At 34.6% G+C, this 17,221-nt stretch overlaps 1 protein-coding gene across 6 annotated transcripts in view; it reads left to right on the top strand.

Moving 5' to 3' along the window:
• LOC132283407 (rac-like GTP-binding protein ARAC1) overlaps positions 1–16,839 on the top strand; it is a 34,228-nt gene extending 17,389 nt beyond the window's left edge. Inside the window, exons 1-9 of one of the 6 annotated variants that reach the window (XM_059785351.1) lie at positions 9,952–10,090; positions 10,165–10,198; positions 10,330–10,533; positions 11,139–11,226; positions 11,346–11,455; positions 11,612–11,675; positions 16,025–16,089; positions 16,174–16,239; positions 16,340–16,839. In XM_059785351.1, coding sequence (XP_059641334.1) covers positions 10,435–10,533; positions 11,139–11,226; positions 11,346–11,455; positions 11,612–11,675; positions 16,025–16,089; positions 16,174–16,239; positions 16,340–16,441 — 594 coding nt within the window. In that variant the 5' untranslated portion in view covers positions 9,952–10,090; positions 10,165–10,198; positions 10,330–10,434 and the 3' untranslated portion in view covers positions 16,442–16,839. Of the gene's footprint in view, positions 1–9,935; positions 10,534–11,131; positions 11,227–11,345; positions 11,456–11,611; positions 11,676–16,024; positions 16,090–16,173; positions 16,240–16,339 lie in introns of those variants that run through there. The other 5 variants (XM_059785349.1, XM_059785350.1, XM_059785348.1 and 2 more) reach the window with 5 other exon arrangements.
• The last annotated feature ends 382 nt before the right edge of the window (positions 16,840–17,221 follow it).

Below are 17,221 nucleotides of genomic sequence, written 5' to 3' on the forward strand. Positions count from 1 at the left end.
AAATAAAATTACAAAATATAATTTAATTAAAACAATACAATTCACCTACGCACTTAATTAAATAAAACAAATCACAACTATCAAGCACCTAATTAAATAAAACCAATCACTTAAAAATAATAATAATAATATAATATAAATTAATTTAATTAAGAAATCCTTTTTACAATATCGGGGTATTACAGTTTCTCCTATAACATGTTTATTTTCTTGTTTAATTGAGATCAACGATTCGTATGGTTGCCTAGTAATTAATCTAGGACTGAGTTTGAACTCTAGAACAGGTGCTTAGAACAGTATTTAATTGCATCAAATTAATCTGAATTAAATCTGTCGCAGCTTGCTTAAAATTGGTTAACAGAGGTGTTGTAATTGTTGCTTTAATACTTGTGTTCCTACACATGTTAGGATTGGATCTCAATGGTTTAAACTTATTTAGGACTAAGATTGAACCTAGAATAAGAATTAGAACATACCACAGAGGCTCTGTAATCACCGGAGTTGGAGAAGACGAAGCTGGAACGGGCAACGGCTCAAAGATGATGGAGCCGGCTCTATTAGGGACTTGGAGCCGGCTCAATGTTGAAGGAGCCGGCTCTAAGTCAAAAGTAGAGCAGGCTCAATGTTTTTGTTGAGCCTGCTCTTTCTTGCATCGCACAGTAATGAGCTTTAGGGGCTGTTTGGGCTGTGCAGTGTTTTCTAAAGTTGTTTGAATGCTATGGTAAGGTGTAATTAAATGTTAGGGACTTAATTAAGTATTGAAAACCTTTAGTACAATAATGGATTAAGGAAAGGAGTAATTAACAGCTCAAAGAAACGTCCATATGTTGCACTGTTTGGCTAAGGAATTTAATTACCAGAACTTAGCAAATTGTTGGTATATGAGTTAATTATATTTAACCATATTTTCCACCATGTAATGAATGTAGTGAATTATCTGTAAGTTCAACTATGAGTGGTTTGGAATGAATTTGGTACTTAAGGGCTGTTAAAAGGTATCAGTTTATGCACTGTATGTAGAATTTAAATACTATGAAATATTTTAGCTATTTAAATTATTGGAGTATAATAATTAGGTTTTGAAGTGAATACCTAATGTTGATATGTATGTTAGAATTCATATTGGTGCATAGTTTGGAGGATGGCAGTAAATTATATAGTGTTGTTTTAGTAACTATGCTATGTTGGAGGATTTGCTAGTTTTATATATTGGAGCTTAACAAGGTTGTTAAATATGATTTAAGTATATATAATAAATCATATTTCTGGGGTATTAGAAGTAAAGTGAATTAACTGGAATGACCTGTGCTTAGCTTGGGTGTAATTGATGCTTAAATTTCTGTTAAATGTATCAATTCATGGATTATGATGGTGAATGTGAATGCTTGAATTTATTATAGCAATTTACATTATTGGAGTTGGATTTTAGACTGTATTGAATGTCTAATATTTATGTATATAGATTAACTTATCTTGTGCATACTGTGGAGTGTGGTTGATGACTACTTAATATTGTTTTGTCAACTATGTTAACTGGAGGATTGTATGTACCGGTATGGGACGGTGACATACTAGGTATGGATTAGTTCAAATACTAAATCCTACCTAAATTGGAATGAGTTGGATTAACCATAAAAAGGTTAAGTCCTACTTATATGGATGTATATATATGAACCGGTATGGGACGGTGTCATATTGGGGATGGCTTAGCTCAAAATACTAAGACCTATTTAAATTGGATTAAGGTATGGATTAACCATAGAGGTTAAGTCCATCACCTACATATGTCATATCAATTGTGAATTGAAAGACTTACTATGGTTTCAGGATGGATTTATTATACAGATATCAGACCACTACACAGATGGATGATATTCTATATTAGGAGGAGTACGGACTTTATATATTTATTATATGTGCCATGGTATGAGCCTGAGTCTCAGGACCATGGTTAGGGCGCGTATATCGCCTAGGATGGATAACTGGACATAGGTGTTGTCCCCTGGTAGGTCTAGGTACTCATGCCCACCTTAGGGTGCGTATTTGCATGTTACCTTCTATTCAGGCTGAGACAGACCTACTGGACTAGCGAGCGTCCTATAGTGTGTACTATATATACATATATGGACAACTCTAGATATTGTTGAGTCTTTCTAGGATGTATCTGCGTATCGGATTACTGTTTGGATCGTAGTAGATCAGGAATTGCATGTGGGCCTGACCCACTCTATTATTTTTCAGGTGTTCGACAGTACCAGTCTTAGAACTGAATCGTGTTGATGCAGATACAGACACTCACTCTTCCGGTTATATAGGATTTCCTTTCTATTTTAAATTTTGGATTTTAATTCTGTAAATTTCTTCAAGGATTTGGGATTAGGGGTCCATTAGGTGGATTCCCGAGTTGTACGGTTTTAAATCATATTAATTTATTTATTTTAAGTTTGAGGATTCTTATATTAGATTTCTTTCAGCGTATTATTAATTTGTTCTTAATTCAGTTTTATTTCTGCTTGTTTACATATTAATTGTTTGGTATCCCTCGGATCTGTGCTCGGACTTGATCACCCGTGGCTCTAAAATCGAGGGGTATCACACCTCACGTGATGGTTTGGGTTGTGTACTGATGCAGGATGGTAGAGTAGTGGCTTATGGGTCTCGACAGTTGAAGACTTACGAGCTAAACTACCCTATTCATGACTTGGAGTTAGCGGCAGTCGTGTTTGCTTTGAAGTATTAGAGACACTACTTGTATGGCGAGAGATTTGAGGTGTTCTCGGATCACAAGAGTCTCAGGTACCTTTTCTCCCAAAAAGACTTGAATAACAGACAGAGGCGATGAGTTGAATTCTTAAAGGACTATAACTTTGATTTGCAGTATCATCATGGCAAGGCAAATTTGGTAGCTGATGCTTTAAGCCGGAAATCTCGTGGGACTTTGGCTGGTTTAACCATTCGGAAGTGGAAGATGCTTGAAGATTTGGCAGAAATATAATTGTATTATTTTGATGATGATGATGGCAGTGAGTCAGTATTCGTGTTCAGTCTCGTGGCTCAGCCCACTTTTGTCAGACGGGTGATTGAGTCACAGAGATAAGATTCGGATTTGGGTGTCATTTACACTTTAATCTCCAGTGGCGAGATCGTGAAGGATTGGACCTTACATGTAGATAGAGATCTACGATTCAGGGATTTGTTGGTTGTTCCCACAGTTTGTCGTGAGGACGTTTTACAGGAATTTCACACTTCCTGCTTTGCAGTTCATCCAGGTGGTATCAAAATGTATCACAATCTAAGACGTCAGTATTGGTGGAATGGAATGAAGAAGGGCGTTGCACAGTTTGTGGCTAAGTGCTTTACCTGTCAGCAAGTGAAGGCCGAGCACCAAAGACCAGCTGGTTTATTGTAGCCATTGCCGGTAGCATAGTAGATATGGGAGGAGATTGCAATAGATTTTACGACAGATCTTTCTAGGTCACGGAGGGGAAATGAAGCTGTATGGGTTATTATTGATAGATTGTATAGCTCACTTCTTGCCTATTAAGGCAACAAATGACGCAAAGGCACTTGGTGTACTTTATGCGAAAGAGATTGTAAGATTGGACGGAGTTCTAGTGGCTATTGTTTCAGATAGGGATGCCAAGTTCACTTCGAAGTTCTGGGAAGGACTTCAAGCAGCGTTTGGTTCATCGTTGTACCTTAGTACGACATTATATCCATAGACGGACGGCCAGTCGGAGCATACCATCCAGATCTTGGAGGATATGTTTCGGGCATATGTACTTAACTTGGGTGGTAGTTGGGAAGATTACCTTCTACTTATTGAGTTTGCCTACAACAACAGTTATTGGACGAGTATTTAGATGGCTCCATTTGATGTGTTGTATGGCAGACCTTATAGGTCTCCTATTTGTTGGACTGAGGTGGGCGAGATAGCCGCCTTAGGACCCGACATTGTACTCGAGACTACTGAAAAGATTAAGTTAATCAGACAGAGGTTACTTACAGCTCAGAGCTGACAGAAGAGTTATACGGATAGGCGGAAAAATGGGAGACCACGTTTTTTTTCGAGTTTCTCCACGGAAGGGGTTGATGCGGTTTGAGAAGAGCAGCAAGTTGTCGCCACGATTCATTAGACCTTTTGAGATCCTGGACCGTGTAGGAGATGTTGCCTACAGACTAGCATTACTACCACGATGGACAGGGTCCATAATATTTTCCATATATCGATGCTACGGAAGTACAAGCCGGATCCATCTCACATTTTGAGTTGGGTTGAGGTTGATATTGATAAGGATGTTTCCTACGAGGAGGGACCAGTTCAGATCCTTGACACACAGCAGAAGGTGTTGAGGAAAAAGACGATACTGTTGGTAAAGGTTCTTTGGAGGCATCACGGAGTTGTGGAGGCTACTTGGGAGCTCGAACAGGAGGTTCGCTCCAATTATCCAGAATTGTTTTCTCCCTTAGGTATGGCTTGATTTTGGGAATGAAATCTTTTAGAGTTGGGGAAAATGTATTGTTATGATTTATTTTATATGTGTGTGTGTGTGTGTGTGTGTGTGTGTGTGTGTGTGTGTTAAATTGGGAAATTTTATGGTGGAAGGACCCACCACCACTATCTTTTGGATTTTTGACCAAGAGACTATCATCTCTTGGCCTCTCATTTTCTCTATCTCCCGGCCCTTTCTCTGTTCTTTTTCTTTTTCTTTGCTAAACTTCAAAATATGATTAATTCATCATCTCTTGGAGTTTTTGGGAGCCGTTTGCGGCAAAACGGAGAGTACAGCGAGATCTACGTGTGAGTACAAACAATTTCAGCTTTTGGCCTCCCTTAGGATTTCGAATTTGAGACCCATTTTGAAGGTTTTTCTACAAATTTGAGGTAAGGGTGTTCTAATGCATGAATTCTTGTATTTTTGTGAGTTTCTAGCTTAAAGTGATGCCTAACATGTTTAATTAGTGCTAATTCTTGCAAAGAATTGTTTTAAATGATAAGCATGGAATGTATGTGACTACTTGTTAATTATTTTAAGGTGATTTAGCATGTTTACATGTTTATATGAAATTGAATCCATATTTTACCTGCTAGTTATGCAAAGTTAATATTAAATGAGAGCTTATTATATAGTTTATAAATTTGCCTTGTATAGTGTGTGTGAAAGTTATATGGTTGGGTTGACAAATTGAAGCACAAACATTCATGCATTCATTGGGAAAGAGAAAGGGGGAAAAATATATTTAGAACAAACGAAATTGTTTTGGGGAAAATATTTTCTAAAAGTGTTACGAAAACCAGATGCCTAGGCGGCGCCTAGTGGTCTGTAATGTTGGTGTAGTCTAGAAGGGAATGTAATTAAGTTAACTAGGCCATATGCGACGCCTTGGAGGTGTCTTGTGGTCGTGGATAGTTAACCAACTTTCCTTTCGTGACGCCTTGGAGGTGCCTTTGATCGGATTACACTAAAGGTTTGGTTGTTGAAACGGAATTGTTTCGGAAACGGGGAGCGACATTTGCATAATGTAATCTTAACTATTTTGTGAAACTTCAGTTTAATTAGTATAATGTTGTAAGTTATAGACTTTTAAATTTTAACTACATTTTATGGACTGTAACTTGATGTAATTAAGGCGTGTTCCTTGTTTGGATGAGATGGAGGAACGAGATTTTTTTTATATGTATGTAAACATTTTGGGAATATGATATAATATTTGTATTGTGTGTTGGGACATGACAGATTAGTTTTAAGCACAATGAGGCTATTGCATTTTTATGTATTTCAACAAGTTGTAGAGGGGTTTTTTCTGCGGAGGTCATGCCGAAATTTTATATATTTTATTATTATTATTTTGGTATCTTTTTGGGTTGTTACAGCACACCCACTCACAGGGTCATCACAACCTGGGTAAAGGAAAGGTGAAGTGTTTATATGTGGTGGTGTTATCTTCAATTAGTATGAGATCTTTTAGGGTAAAGTTCAAGAGCAAAATAGTGTGGGCTCAGGTTTAAAGCGAACAATATCATACCATGTGGTGGACTGGGTCGTTACAACAAATACCTATCATAATCTCCCAGCTAAAGTGGCAACAACTTCTGCTGTAAAGTCACCGATTGGTGCTTTTAAACATATATAGCAAATAAATTTTTTTAGGGCGTGTTTGCGGTATGGAATTGAAGCCTTAGAATTGAAATTGGAGAAAATTTTGGTTCAATTTTCAAAGTTATTTTTCTCCAATTTCAAAACTTCAATTTCATGTAATCAAACACAACTTTAATATATCATACAGTAAGAAAAAAGAAAAAAAAAAAAGAAAAAGAAAAAAAATCATTATCAACTAAATCTTATTGAAGTCGTATAATATTGCATTGGAAAAAAAAAAAAAAAAGTCGTATAATATTGCAAAAAAGAAATTACAAGAACATGCATGAATTTGAGATTGCTAAATATATTTAAAACTTGTATAATGTTTCGATTAGTGTTTCACTTTGACTACATTTTACATTAACATTTCATTTAATTTTTTTAAAATACGTGTATCAATCCAACAACATAAGCACCACTATTCATTAACATTCTATTTCATGGGTGACAAAAGTAAAATTACAAATATTTGCACACATAATCTTGAAACGAAATTGGCTAAATCATTTGTATCTATCTCCTATTCCTATCATCAAAACTATTTGGACTAATAAGACGTTGTTGAATAAATGTTGAGCCATGAAGGCCATGAATGCACAACATTACTTGCCATATTGTTATGTTATAATATTGTGTTTGGTTGTAATACTAACTAATGTCGCACCACAAATGTTACTGACCTAGTATTATAAGGGGAGATTTGTCCAATATCGGATCCGGATGGGAGAGTGATTAGATATAAATGGATGGATATGTAGCACTACCTAACAACTTAAGTTTTTTGGTAAATGAGTAAACGCCCACCTGTTTCAGTTGGTATTAAAGCCAGACCCATTACTTGATCCGGTGTCAAGCTAAGCACCCGCCCCGGAAGGGATCCGGGTGAGCCACCCTAGGCAGGGTGACTCGACCTCAGCAAAGACGTTGCGGTTCATGTGGGCGTGAATTTTATAATGGGAGATTTGTCCCACATTGGATCCAGATGGGAGAGTGATCGGGTATAAATGGACAGGTATGCAGCACTAACCACAAGTTTTTGAGTGAATTGACAAGTACCCACTCGTTACATCTAGTATAATCTCCATCTTTCAAAGTGAAAGCTCCAGGTTCAAATGTTTTTAATTAGGCTCCGTTTGTTTAGATGTAAAATATTTTTCTTGTAAAATATTTTTATGTAGAATGTTCTTTTTATTTTTTGGAGTTTTGCAATGGTCCGTAAAATACTTTCTAGATCAGTTTTGTGAGCAATTAACTTTTTCTTTCTTCAGTTTTCCTCACAAATAGGGAATAAAACCCCTTAAACCATCCCCATCTTTCTCTCCTTGTTACTTTCTCTTTCTCCCTACGCTAAACCATGCCTCCCTCTCATTCTCTTTACTTTCTCTCTCCACTCGCTCTCTATATACCAGAACGTGCTATCGACCCAAATCTGTTCCTCAACCAACCCAAATTTGTGTCCCTCTTTCGCTCTTATCTCACTTTATATATAATATAGAGAGAAAGACTGGAAATTATATTTTTAGATTGAGAGAACTGAAAAATATTAGTTGCTAGAGAGACACATAGGTTCAATAAGAATGTGGGTGGTTAGATGACCCAAAATAGTCTTATGAAAAATGACTTACGAAAATTTTTTAGTAAATCATTTTCAGTCATTTAAGGTTAAAATGATTTACATAAAAAAATAAGTTTTTAAATTTGGAGTCTTTCAAACACTAATAAATAAATAAAAATTTAAAATTATTTTACGATAAAACAAAGGGTGCCTTAATCTTTAAAATTAAACAAAGTGATTGAGATGTTTTCTAACCACAAAAATGGTACATTGGGTGATTCGACTCGGACTCATATGATACACCATCAAGTACCTCACATGATACACCATCAAGTAGCATAATTTTTTCAACATAATAAAAATATTTTTCTATTAAAAATTTACTTTTATGAGAGGAAAATTTATTGTCCGTCAAATATATATATATATATATATATATATATATATATATATATATATCCTTTTCACATCGCATGAATTTTGTCAACAAGAAATTACACCTTTCATTCTATACTTTAAATTGTGAAAACTAAGTATATCAAATCAAATGGTGTAACTCTCAACTCTCAAGAATCATATGCAAATTAAATTTAAATTGTCTCTCTTTCACGTTTTCTTTTCGGTCATTAACGAAAGTTTTCTCCTTCATTATTCAATGCAACGCTATAGTTAATGCATTTCTTAAAGAGTTGTGAACTAAATAATAATGATTAAAAAGAAAAAAAGAAAAAAGAATATATATATATATATATATATATATATATATATATATATATTAACGATTAAAAGAATTAAATTGAACTCCGCGTGAAGGGAACTAAAGTACCTAACTTATAATGATTTCAACTAATTAACCACCATTGATTAATAATTTGACAATGTAATCCCATTTTTTTGTATTCAAGAAAAAAAATTATAATTTGTTAACAATTTAAAAATTAATTGTTGTATAGAAATCAGTCACCATAGAATTATCAAAGTATTAAATTGTGCATGCAAGTCTCAATTCTTGGTCTCATATTAAATGTTCATATTTAGAAATTAGAGTTTTTAAGGAGATATACAATTAATGTATTGTTCTTTTGTATAATTACCAAGTTTGAAATTTTTAAAAAATATAAAGGATAATGATGAAAAGTTAAGGCTTATTTGCTTTGACTTTTCAAAGTGAATAATTAATTTAGAACATCTAAAAATGAGATAGTTGACCACTAATATGGGACAGAGATGGTAATTATTACCAAGTCATTAAATTTTTTATTTTTTTTCAACATTAGTTATGTAAGATGCTCAAATGATGTATATAGGATGGCAATGGGGCGATTTGGCGATTTGGCATTAGCTATCCCTTTATACAAACTTAACCTATTTTAGCAATATAGAAATCAGTCACCATAGAATTATTAACGTATTAAATTGTGCATCCAAGTCTCCATACAATGATAAAGTCTCTATTTAATAATTTCTTCGTCTCATATTAGATGTCCATATTTAGAGATTGGAGTTTTTAAGGGGATATGTAATTAATGCATTGTTTCCTTTTAAAATTACTACCTTGTCCTTTATAATTTAGATAGGTATAATTAGCAAGTTTGAATTTTTTTTTAAATATAAAGGATAATGATGAAAAGATAAGGCTTATTTACTTTGACTTTTCAAAATGAACTACTAATTTAGAACATCTATAGTTGACTACTAATATGAGACAGAAATAGTAATTATTACCCAGCCATATATATATATATTTTTTCAACATTCCTTAATTACGCAAGATGCTCCAATGATATATATAGGAAGGCAATGGGGCGATTTGGTGAGATCCCCATCTCCAAAGCCGCCCCAAAAGAAGCAAGGCCTGCTGGGTAGGAATTTTTGCCATCTCTTTATACAAATTTAACCTATTTTAGTAATATATAATAGTATGTAAAAATAATTTAATAAATTATAATATATTCGGGGCGGGACCATCATCAGTCCAAAATTCGGTAGGGTTTTTAAAGTAGGCTCTATTTTTCGTCTCTATTTGCATAATCGATCCTTTAAAATTGCCCCAAATAGAACGGGTCGTCAAAATGGGGATTTTTGCCATTGTAACATGCACACATACAAAAGATAAAATGCATGCACTTGTACTAAAAATTCAATAGGCCATCCACGAGCATTGCACGTGTACTCAACCAGTAAATCACCTGGGCTCTGTGCCTTTATTTGGGTCGTAAAATCGTAATAAGCAAACACAACGTAATCTCCGACAAATTCGTCAAAATTAGCCAATCAAACCCAATAATCACTATTTTTTTTTTTTTTGGGTTTTTAGAGAGAGAAAAAGAGAGAGAGAGGGGTTGGTCCGCCCTGCGAACGCTTCAACGGCATTGTTTCCCGGCTAAATAAGGTATATTTACATATACATATATACACACGTATAGGCCCCCTTTTCTCTCTCTGACTCTCTCTCTCTCTCTCCAGATCTCCATCTCCAATTGACATATCCTTTCCTAGGGTTTGGTTTCCCATTTCGTCCTTCGTTATCCGAAATTCTTCCTCGTTTTCCTTATCTGTAGCCATTGTTTCTCAATTAGGGTTAGGGTTTCGTTTAAACGCGTTATTGTCTTGTGGTTTCTGGCTTTATAGATGCGTAATTGAAGGTGTGGGAGAGAAGAGGAAGTGAACGAAGAACGGCATTGGAGAGTCTCTGGTCAGGTCTTCTGAAGAAGATCTGAGGATTTTGGGGGTAAAATGAGCGCTTCGAGGTTCATAAAGTGCGTCACCGTCGGTGACGGCGCTGTCGGTAAAACGTGTCTCTTGATATCCTACACTAGCAACACGTTCCCCACGGTTAGTCACTCTTCTCATTGTCTTCTCATTGATGTATAAATGTGAAGGCTTTGGTTCTTGAGTTTCGTGAAATCTTGTTAATGATGTGAAAGAAACTGCTTGCTTTATTGGGTTTTTTTTATTTATTTTAATTTTATTTTTTTATATTCAACAATTTCATTTTTCTGTGTATATTTGTTTTATGATTGTGGGAAGAAAAATGAACAATTCTTTTTGAGGATCTATTGATATTGAACAATTTTATGATGAGATTTCTTTAAAGGTTTTGTCGGGTGGTTCATTGCATATCATGTTGGTTTTAGTTTATGTTGAAGATGCTTTGTGAATTGTCTAGGAATTGATTTAATGTTGCGTGTCACATTTCCTGAAAAGGCAATAGAGACTTGTGGGGCAATCTGTTTAGAGGTTTTGTTGTGGATTCAATTCGTATCACGTTTGGTTTTAGTTTAGAAATTTTTGCAGTCGGGATGCATTTAATCTGTGGATGATGATTTGTGAATTATCGAGGAATTGATTTGATTTTTCATGTCAACGGTGTTATAAAATTTTAGTACTCTTTATAACTTTGTTTTTTTTTTTTTGTTTTTGTTTTTAATGGGGAACAGGATTATGTGCCAACTGTATTTGACAATTTTAGTGCAAATGTGGTCGTCAATGGGAGTACTGTTAACCTGGGATTGTGGGATACTGCTGGTAACTTTGCAAATTCATTAATCCTTTTATTTGTTTACTTGAACAATATAATATAATATGTGCATTGGTCAGTATACGATTAGTACATATGTGCCTGAAATTGTAATTATGTGGAACAGGACAGGAGGATTACAACAGATTAAGACCTTTGAGTTACCGTGGGGCAGATGTTTTCATTCTTGCTTTCTCACTCATTAGCAAGGCCAGTTATGAAAATGTTTCTAAGAAGGTGAGGACTTGATGGTCTTACATGAGACACTTCTCTCTTTCTCTCTTAAACACACACATACACACAAAGAGATTTCATTATTATCTAAGGTTTATTTTATTATGTTTGTTATGTTTTAATGAATTGCTTTATTTTGTGTTCATTTACATTTTACAGTGGATTCCTGAGTTGAAGCATTATGCCCCAGGCGTCCCCATAGTTCTTGTTGGAACAAAACTTGGTTAGATTTCTTCTTATTTCGTATTGATCCTTATATGAGAATTTATGGCATGATTGTATTTCCTTCATAGCTGTTTTTTTTTTTTTTTAAAGGTTTTTGTTTTTGTGCTTTTTGCTGGGCAGTTGTCTATTATTGAAGAAGTTTTCTTTGAATATGTATGGGGGATACAGAACTGTTGATGCCATAAACACAATGTTGCTATATGTTATATGAACTCTTTTTAATGCATGTATTGCGTTGGGCACATAACACTTGGTTATGCATGTGAGATACTATTATGACATGTTTGGTTGGATATGCACTTTGCCAACATGTTTTATTATATAATACTTTTTTAGTGTATTTCTTTCATTACGTTTTTTTTTTTCAAAACAAAGTACTTAGGTTTAACTCTATTACATAAAATTACTTTTACCAAACTAAAAGAATATTGCAATCATGAATATTTAGCTACGTTCGCATTGACACTTAAATGCATACCCACACCTGAAATGCATATCCAATTCATTTGAAATAAATTTTGCTCTCATTAGGTTTTACCTAACAAAAATACGCACACAGGGTGTAAAGTGCATGACATAACAAATGCAAGTAGTGGAACCGATACAGAACTGTTGATGCCATAAACACAATGTTGCTATATGTTATATGAACTCTTTTTAATGCATGTATTGTGTTGGGCACATAACACTTGGTTATGCATGTGAGATACTATTATGACATGTTTGGTTGGATATGCACTTTGCAAACATGTTTTATTATATAATACTTTTTTACTGTATTTCTTTCATTACGTTTTTTTAATTTCAAAACAAAGTGCTTAGGTTTAACTCTATGTTACATAAAAGTACTATTTTACAAACTAAAAGAATATTGGAATCATGAATATTTAGCTACGTTCGCATTGACACTTAAATGCATACCCACACCTAAAATGCATATCCAATTCATTTGAAATAAATTTTGCTCTCATTAGGTTTTACATAACAAAAATACGCACACAGGGTGTAAAGTGCATGACATAACAAATGCAAGTAGTGGAACCGATACAGAACTGTTGATGCCATAAACACAATGTTGCTATATGTTATATGAACTCTTTTTAATGCATGTATTGTGTTGGGCACATAACACTTGGTTATGCATGTGAGATACTATTATGACATGTTTGGTTGGATATGCACTTTGCAAACATGTTTTATTATATAATACTTTTTTACTGTATTTCTTTCATTACGTTTTTTTAATTTCAAAACAAAGTGCTTAGGTTTAACTCTATGTTACATAAAGTACTATTTTACAAACTAAAAGAATATTGGAATCATGAATATTTAGCTATGTTCGCATTGACACTTTAATGCATACCCACACCTGAAATGCATATCCAATTCATTTGAAATAAATTTTGCTCTCATTAGGTTTTACATAACAAAAATACGCACACGGGGTGTAAAGTGCATGACATAACAAATGCAAGTACTGGAACCGTGATTTTTCCCTTGTCTAAAACTCTCACTAAAATGTACTGATGCATCTGTTTTAATCAAATTTTCTAAACACCACCCCACCCCACCCCACCCCACCCCACCCCCCCCCCCCCCCCCCCCCCCCCCCCCCCCCCCCCACCCCCCTCTCCCTCTCCCTCTCTATTGCACACGCATTCAGAATGTTGTCATATTGATTATTAAGGTTGAAGTGAGAGGCTAATAGTTTTCTTTTCAACATACTGATATGCATCCATTTTGTATATAATCTACTGAATAATGATAGTTTGCATGTCACACTAATATAACTATAATTCCTCTTCCCCCTTCAATGTTCTAGATCTTGAGATGTTTCGATATTGTCCAACTATGCTACTGGAAGATGCCTTAAAGTTACTTTAGTCACTGTCAATGCCTTCTTTATTGGACAGGAAGTCTGACAGTTAAGAGAATTCTTTAACAAGGTGCTAAGTGCTAACCTGAGTAACTTACTTTTTAAGAACACGAGAGCGTAACTAAATTTTATTGCATGATTTAAATATAAAGCTCTAACAGAACTGCTTTAATTTGTTTGTATGATTGTATCATCTATTGATAAACCTCAAGACTTAAATTGTAAGTAAGACTAATCAACTCATCAGTCTCTCTCTTCTCTCTCTCTCTCTATATATATATATATATATATATATATTTATATAAAAAAATTAATAAATAGAATTATCATATATATATATATATATATTTGTGTATGTATGTATTAGAACTTAATACAAATTAGACCTCCTACCTCATAAAGCTCGGAAGGGTTATTGGATCAAATCACCAAAAACTAGTTGCTGCATATTTGATTTGTGACCCTATTCAACACCTACCTATTAAGGACAACTTTAAAGTAACAAACTTTTCTGGCTCTAGTTAGGCTACACAAATTCATATTTACCACCGAGAAGAAATATGTGATCCTCAAGTATGGCCACTTTGATCTTTGGTCTTTGACTTTTCCTTGTGTGTCTGTTACACCCTCTTGAGCTACATATATGATTCAGTAACAGCCTTTGAACAGAATTGTTTATTTTGGAATTGATCTAATGATTTTCTTGGATGGATCACTTGAATCTTTGTGCTGCTATTTTTCTATGATGATACCTTCTTGATTTATAAACCTCTTCAAACAGCGAAGAATTTGCTTACACAAATTTGAATCTGTTGTCATTTGATTCCAGATTCATCGCCGTAGAAGTTTTTTCACTTAAAAATGCTTTCATGCAAGATGCCACTTTTGAAGTTTTGAGAATTAAATTGGGAAGTTTAATCTAAATATTTACAATTTCTTAAGGTGATAGACATAATTATATGTTTGAGGCATTTATTATATAACATGAAGTTCATAACGTTTCCACTTATCATTTCATTCCGCACTTTCTTGGAATTACCTGGAAATGTGTGTTGATTATCTTGTCGGACGCCTGTTAACAGGACAATATAAAAGTCATTGTGGACCTCCTTTATAGTATCTTCACCACAATAGCGTATAACCTCCAATTTCGAGAAATATTCATTTGATCTCTCTATGCATAGGACACAAAATATTGAATGATGAATGAATAAATTGACGAGAGAAAAGCATATTGATTAGTGATTGGAGGCAAAATCTTGACTGGAGAGACATCAACGACCTCAGTATATGTCTTGCTTATGCGGGGTCCTGGAGGGGTAGAGTGAAAGTAGATATAACTCGTGGCATTGTTTTACATAATTTGGCTGCCCTAAAGCTCAAACCTGCAACCTCATGCTTAAACATTCGAGCTTTTGCCGTGCATCTAGCAATGACCACTTGTTAGCACGATGCTATCTCACACTTATTTGGATGCCTACAATTATTCTCTATTGTTTTTGAGATCCTATTAATGATGTGTGCACAATATCATCTTGCACATTTTGGCTAGTGATTTTGAGGCCCCTATTAAACCAAAGTATATGGACTGCCTACATGGGGTTTTGGGAGGGGAAGGTTGAAGACATGCCCAACTTTTGATCCTATTTTACACAAGGTTGCTATCCTTAAACCTACAACCTTGTGCTAATGTATTCAAGGTTTTGCTATTGCTTTTGAGATTCTATTAGTGATGTCTGCACAGTGCATTTGATTGGACACACTACAAAGCTATTATTATTCTTGCTATAAAATATGATTTTATATTCTATATGCGGTCAATTTGTCTGAGTTGACCATTGAAAAGAAGCCCATGTGCACTCACTTAAATGAATGCATGTGTACACATCATGAATGTCACACTTAAATTTTATGAATGCTGCTGTTAGGTTGTTATCACGTCTAAATTTTGCTCTTGGGTAGAATTAGACACTATTATGTAGATCAAATAAAGGAAAGACGACCATAGAATTTTTTGGGGCAAATATTTTGATTTGCCCCAAATAAAGGAAAGACGACCATAGAATTTTTTGGGGCAAATATTGTGCTTGTATTAAGGTTTTTTTCAAGTTAGAAAATGGTAGCTTTATTGCTTTCATTTTTATTAATATTATCATTATTGTTATTTTTGTGACAAGTAGTAGCTGTATTACTTTTTCATGTTCCTGCTATCTGTCACTGCAGTTAGTTCTGTACATGCTATTGTTTCTCCCGTTCTGCGTTTATATAATATTTTTCTGCTGAAAATTTAAGAGCCACGGTCTGAACTGGTTGTTATGAATTTTAAAGTTACGATTACATTCCATTGTCACAATTGTCTTCTTAATGTTGGTCTATTTTTGTTAAATTATGCTTTGACATGAAATAGATATTATCAATGACTTTCTACATAAAGATCTTATAGTTCTATTATTGTGATGATAATGGCTCAGATTTGCGGGATGATAAGCAGTTCTTTATAGACCATCCTGGTGCTGTGCCAATTACAACAGCTCAGGTAAAGAATAACCTCTTTATGTTGTCATTTGAGTTTATTGGTTAACATTTTGTTTTAATTGATTTTCTTTTTCTTTTCTTTAAGGGAGAGGAGTTAAGGAAGCTGATTGGTGCACCTTCTTACATTGAATGCAGTTCTAAAACACAGCAGGTATATGCATACGTGTCTAATACTTCTCGTGTTTATGTATGCAAGCTCTATATATTTAGCTTCTTTACTGAAGGGTTGGGAAATGTCCTTGTCACTACAGAATGTGAAGGGTGTTTTTGATGCTGCCATCAAAGTTGTACTCCAGCCACCAAAGCAGAAGAAAAAGAAGAGCAAGGCACAGAAGGCCTGCTCTATATTGTGATCAAGATTAGGCCTGCTCCATCCATTCTAATCGTCGAATCGTTTTCTCCTCCCTTTGTCGTAGAGGAAGCAGGAGTCCTGGTATTTAGTCTCCAGTGACAGTACTTGGGATCTCTGTAGAATGTGAGGTGGCTTGTTATTGTGTATTGTTGCCATTTCTATTTGTTGAGCCACTTTATTTTGTAGCCCATCTCAGTCTCACTGCACGGTTTTGATTTGCTTTATGTACTAATAGACCAGAAAATCCCAATTAGGAAACAAAGTTTGTGTTATAACGATGCAATTATATTCATTACTTTGTATCCTGATTGAAAGACTTGATTATGTTTGGGATGCTATTTTAACTGTGTAATCGGACGAAGAATTGTATTTTAAATGAATTATCCAGATGCTCGTTAATACCTTGGTTCAACTGTGCAATGTTTTCTTAGGTCTGTGCAAGGAGAAATGCCCTTATAATTCTCGCAAAATTTGGGAAACGGTTGTTTGTCCAGACTTCCCCTGCGGATTGATGTGTTGGGGGATTTCAAAAAATGAAATATTATGTTTGGTAGCATTTGCTTTGGATTTGGGATTGGAGTAGTTTAGTTCAAATTTTTTTAAAAATTTTCTCCAATCTCAAATCAAAAGTCCCGATTCCGTTAGCAAAAGTAATTTTGATTTTGTTTTGAGGATGAAAATGAGAATCGGGGAGGTTGGCGCGGATTGCATTGGTTTTCATTCCTGTGCGTTACTCCGAGGATATCGTGCAATATTTATATCGAGGATACAACACTAATGT

The sequence above is a fragment of the Cornus florida genome, unplaced genomic scaffold (genome assembly GCF_030987335.1).
Source record: "Cornus florida cultivar Cherokee Brave unplaced genomic scaffold, ASM3098733v1 CherokeeBrave_3.0.0_Hap2_Chr11, whole genome shotgun sequence".
NCBI lineage: Eukaryota > Viridiplantae > Streptophyta > Magnoliopsida > Cornales > Cornaceae > Cornus > Cornus florida.